The 5,239-nt window shown below is 32.5% G+C and overlaps 1 protein-coding gene across 1 annotated transcript; it reads left to right on the plus strand.

Moving 5' to 3' along the window:
- Positions 1-222: 222 nt before the first annotated feature.
- On the plus strand, positions 223-4,734 carry LOC115886274 (peptidoglycan-recognition protein LB-like; the record flags this gene model as incomplete). The annotated part of the gene is made up of 2 exons (XM_030905365.1): positions 223-423; positions 4,579-4,734. Coding segments are annotated over 2 exons (357 nt in total), but the record flags the coding sequence as incomplete, so codon positions are not given.
- Between the last annotated feature and the right edge of the window lie 505 nt (positions 4,735-5,239).

Genomic DNA, 5,239 nt, shown 5'->3' on the forward strand with positions numbered 1-5,239 from the left:
TTTTTAAGATTTTTTAAAGAAGTGGCTACAACAGGGTCAATGGCCACAAATGGTGCGTCTACCCTACATACATACTTTAGGTTGTGCTTTAGGTTAGCACAATCCCCAAATTTTTTTATTCTAGAAGCTACATATGCCTGTAGCACTATTGCCGAACCCTGTATACGCAAACTAAAAATAATAATATAAATAAATAAATAATTACTAATCCTGTCATTTTTGTTTACAGTTGCGAACAGCTTCGTATGTACAGACCCGGAAATAGTTACGAGGGACGAATGGGGTGCCAAACCACCCACAGATGTTGAAAACTTAACTCTACCAGTTCCTTACCTCGTCATACACCACAGTTATATACCTGCAGCTTGTTCAACAAAAGAGGAATGTATAAATGACATGCAATGGATGCAAAAGTATCATCAAGTAAGTGACAAGTTTTCGTAATTTAGGGTGTGGGTGTATTCCATGGTACAAAGAAAACAAGGTATGATCGATAGCGGTTCCAATTTCGTTAAGTTTGCGCATACCACCTGTGACGTCATACGCCATACAAAAAAATATCCATATTGTTCAATTGCCACTTATAAAAAAAGACCTAAAATAGGGAAGAATTAGGACATAACCCCAAAAGTTATGTCAAATCATCGAATTTGACACTTGAAAAATTATTTTCACATATTGACACAATCAAATTTCACAGATGACACAATCTGTTTGACAATTTGAAATTGATGCGCAGAGCTTGCCGACCAATGGTGCCGTTTATCACCTGTGACGTAGTGACCAACCTGCGCAATATCATACCTTGTATTCTTTGTATCATGGGTGTATTCCATTGCTTACCTTGGTTATGGTTTTATGTTCCGTTTCAATCGGTTTCCTGAAAGTTTTCTTATTACGGAACACGGTTCCTGTAAAAAATTCGGTTGTAACTGTCACCCAAGGACTGTCACCAAACTGTCACCAAACTAACCAGCGCAGCGCGAGAAGGCTGGTTTTTCTGGGTTTGTTTGTCAATCAATGTCATTTATGTGACAGAAATCAAGCAAATATTGGAAGTTCGAGTGTAATTCTCATTTAATTCTCATAAAATTTGTAGTAATATTTTGTATTCCAAAAGCAATGGAGGCAGGTAAAGGTAAATAAATTTCATTAACTAAATAGAATTATTTTTAGAACCATTTAAACTTATCATGCAGCCATTGTTTCTTAGTCAGGAACATTTAAGGGAAATATGAAAAACAAGACAACAAGTAATAGTGAATGTTTTTGTAAGCTATAAAAATATACATATTCATTAGATTTGTTTATTTATTATTGATCTGTTTTAATATTGGACCTGCAAATCTTCACTTGATCTGTCTAACGAGTTTAACAGTTCATTAATAAAGTACTTTTCAATATTAAACTGCATTGAAAAGAAGAAGCAAACGTAAAAGCAGAGAATAGGTACATTAAAAATGCATAAAAGATAAGTTTTATAATAAAGGTATTGAAATTTAGAAAACGCCATCATTTGGCATTTCCATTATTTTACCAAACCGTTCCGTATCAAACCGATATCTTTCAGGAACCGCTCTTTACCGCTTCAGTTTGCCTGGTTTTGCAACGGAATACAGCCTTAAATTAAAAAAAAGTTTCACTATTGAGGAGCCTCCTATATGCATGCCGGAAGCACTGCAACCTTTAAAGTGACAATAAGGTCTACTGTGCTTCTCCCCTTCCTATATCTGTACCCAGTCCCTTATCCCTCCGAATTGAAGGATTTCCTTCAATATGAAGAATTTTACAGTCAAATTTCGCCGAATGAAGGACTGAAGAATTTCTTTTACAAAAAGAAGACAATATGAAGGTTTTTGGCAGTTTTGCACAATAAAAATTGTTAAAATATAGTAGAAGTTTTCCTACATCTATTTTTTCACTTTAACGGTGTTTAATTAAGAACGCCTCAGTTTGAAGCAATGTTACTGTCAAAAAGTCCGCAATTTTAGAAAGATTTTTACACTTAACAAAAAATTAACAGATACATTTTTATCTTTAACACATCTTATTCCACACACACCATAACTAAACCAAAGTTCTTAATGTTGAAAAAAATATATAAACGGAAAATATATCTAATAAGTCAGCAGATCATGGCGACTTGTATGATTAATTATTCTCGGTTCAAGCAGTCATAAGCAATGAATTTTTTGAAACATACTTTATAATACTGCTGTCGAGTGTCTATCACAGTATTTTTGATCGTATTATTATTTTAATAATAAGTTTATTTAAATATATCGCTGTCCAAAAATAACCGGAAATAAGTTTTTAAAAATTTTCTCCTAAATATAAAATAGGTAAAATACAAGAAATTTACCGATTTTTACAAAATCTGGAATTTTTTGGAAACCACTGTTCATTAAAATGTTGTATCCTATATTATAGGGCTTGTATCTCTCTACAATTTCCTGTCTCACAATGTATTGTTTGTGTCAGGGAAGGGATCATAGTTTCATAGTTGTCGATTTTCGAAAGAAATCAGTACATGTATATTATTTCGTATATTTTTCATTTTATCCATTTTATGGAAAGCACTGTTCATTAAAATGTTGTATCCTACGTTATAGGGCTTGTTTCTCTCTACAATTTTCTGTCTCACAATATACCGTTTGTGTCGGGGAAGGGATCATAGTTTCATAGTTGTCGATTTTCGAAAGAAATCAGAACATGTATTTTATTTCGTATATTTTTTATTTTATTGATTTTATGGAAAGCACTGTTCATTAAAATGTTGTATCCTATGTTATAGGGCTTGTTTCTCTCACAATTTCCTGTCTCACAAAATACAGTTTGTGTCCGGGAAGGGACCATAGTTTTATAGTTGTCGATTTTCGAAAGAAATCCAGTACACGTATATTATTTCGTATATTTTTTTCATTTTAGTGATTTTAGCGGAAAGCACTGTTCATTAAAATGTTGTTTCCCTATGTTATAGGGCCTTGTTTCTCTCTACAATTTCCTGTTTCACAATGTACCGTTTTTGTGTCCAGGAAGGGTTTATAGTTTCCTGGTTGTCGATTTTCGATTAGGATTTGAAGTTGAAGGAATATGAAGGTTTTTAAGGCTCTGTTGAAGGAATTCCGGTTCTAGACTTGCTTTCCCCAATAGAAAGTGTCTTGCGATCCAGAGCCTTACGGTAACATATTATATGAAGTCTTAAAGTAAATAAGTGTCAAAAACTCGGCTTTTCATGTATTATTTGTAAAATGTCCTAAATTCCATAATAAACAACATATACAGGTGTCCCAGAAATAGGGTGTAAGAATTTTGGGGTGGTAGATCTCGATAAAAGGCATATTTTCTCTTCACCGTTTTTCAAATAAGTCCAAAATAACAGGTTATTTTGCTTTGAAAATTTAAAAAAAGTGTTTTTTTTTTGCTAAAATTTTGAGAGCCACTGGATCTTTCTGGATTTTCTTGTAAATTTAATCTAATATCTATGTTACAGTTGAGGGTTGGAACCTTTGGTGTTACACAGCAAAATAAAAACACTAAATAACCACAATACACCAAAACACTTTTACTTTTAAACTGGACGCGCGTTTCGCTAACCATGTTAGCATCATCAGCAGATGATTATAAACTGAACTCAGTCAGTTTAATCAGTCAGTTAATCATTCTAACCATGTTAGTGTCATCAGCAGATGATTATAAACTGAACTCAGTCAGTTTAATCAGTCAGTTAATCATCTGCTGATGATGCTAACATCAACCATATATGACACTGACAGTAGAGGAATATATTTCTTAAAAAAATATTAGTATTTTTATTTTATATAATATCTATGTTGTAATATTATCAAGAAATTATGTTTTTAAATTAAAATAAAAATTTCCAAAAATTTTTTTTTAAAAAATTTCCGAATTTTCAAATTTTGCGTGTTTTTGGGGTTGAACTATACCAGTTAAATACTTGCACTTATTTCTGGGACACCCTGTATAAAGCTAAAGCGCTATGTGCCCCGGCTATTTAACTGTGAAAAATATTCTCAACAGAGACACCGCCCTTTCTTATACGGTATTGATTATACACAAGGTGTCCCAAGAATAAGTGAGGTATTTTAGGGGTGGTAGAAATCAATAATAATAAAAAAAAAAACATATTTTCTCTTTACTATTTTTAAAAAAATTATTAATAACCGAGTTTTTAACTCTGAAAATTTAAAGAATAATGAGAGAGCAACCGGCAGCAATCGATAATTAGCCGCAAATATCAAGCAATTACCTTTAAAACGACTTAGAAATCATATTAAAGTAAAAACTTACCTAACATTAGAAAACGGAACTCCGATAGATAAGAGATCGATGTATTTAGGTTAGAGCTCGGGTTAGAGTGTCGTTTTATCACTTTACCTAAAACCATAACTCTATACCTAACAACACTTCATTTCCCTGCGATTCTTGACAGCACTGTACTTAAATACCCACGTGTATTTGGCACAAAATACATTCATATAGCATCTGAATTATTTAGGATTATTTTTTGAGAATTTAGGGTATTATAGAATGAAATATTCTTATATGTATTTTCAGCAAAATAATTCATGGTGCGATATTGGATATAACTTCGCTGTTGGAGGGGACAATAGAATTTACGTTGGACGAGGTTGGACAGCTGTAGGGGCCCACGCTCCCCGTTACAATTCCAGAAGCATTGGAATAGTCCTGATAGGAGATTGGACAGGTTAGTAAAAACAGGATAAAATGTAGTGAGTGGTCTAGTATTACTGAATGAATATAATGAACATGATAGCAAATTTTCATTGAAAATGCATAAGTATAATCTACACTTTCAGTTAGTAAAGTTGTTCCACTTTTGTTCATTTTGCCTGAACAATAAAGACAAGAAGTTTTCCAATTTTTTGTGGGAGATATTTATAGAACTACCTCCAAACTAAATTCTGTCGATATAGTTTCAATAACCCCCATTTGGTTCTGCGTAATATCCACATCATTGACATTTTTGTCGTTTTGATGCCTCAGAATTAAAATCGTAACTAGTTAATAAGTAAGCTGTAATAAGTTAATAATTGTAAATACATTTTTTTTACGAGATTAATGAAATATGTATATATTAAGCATTTTCATAAATTAAATAAACTTGTAGTCACGTGATATTTGACCGGTACAGTTATCAATATACTCTACTGGCAAAGGAATATAGCAATAATGCAACTGAACGAAGTACTACCAA

The sequence above is a fragment of the Sitophilus oryzae genome, unplaced genomic scaffold (assembly GCF_002938485.1).
Source record: "Sitophilus oryzae breed Bouriz unplaced genomic scaffold, Soryzae_2.0 scaffold_477_pilon_pilon, whole genome shotgun sequence".
NCBI classification, from domain to species: Eukaryota; Metazoa; Arthropoda; class Insecta; order Coleoptera; family Curculionidae; genus Sitophilus; species Sitophilus oryzae.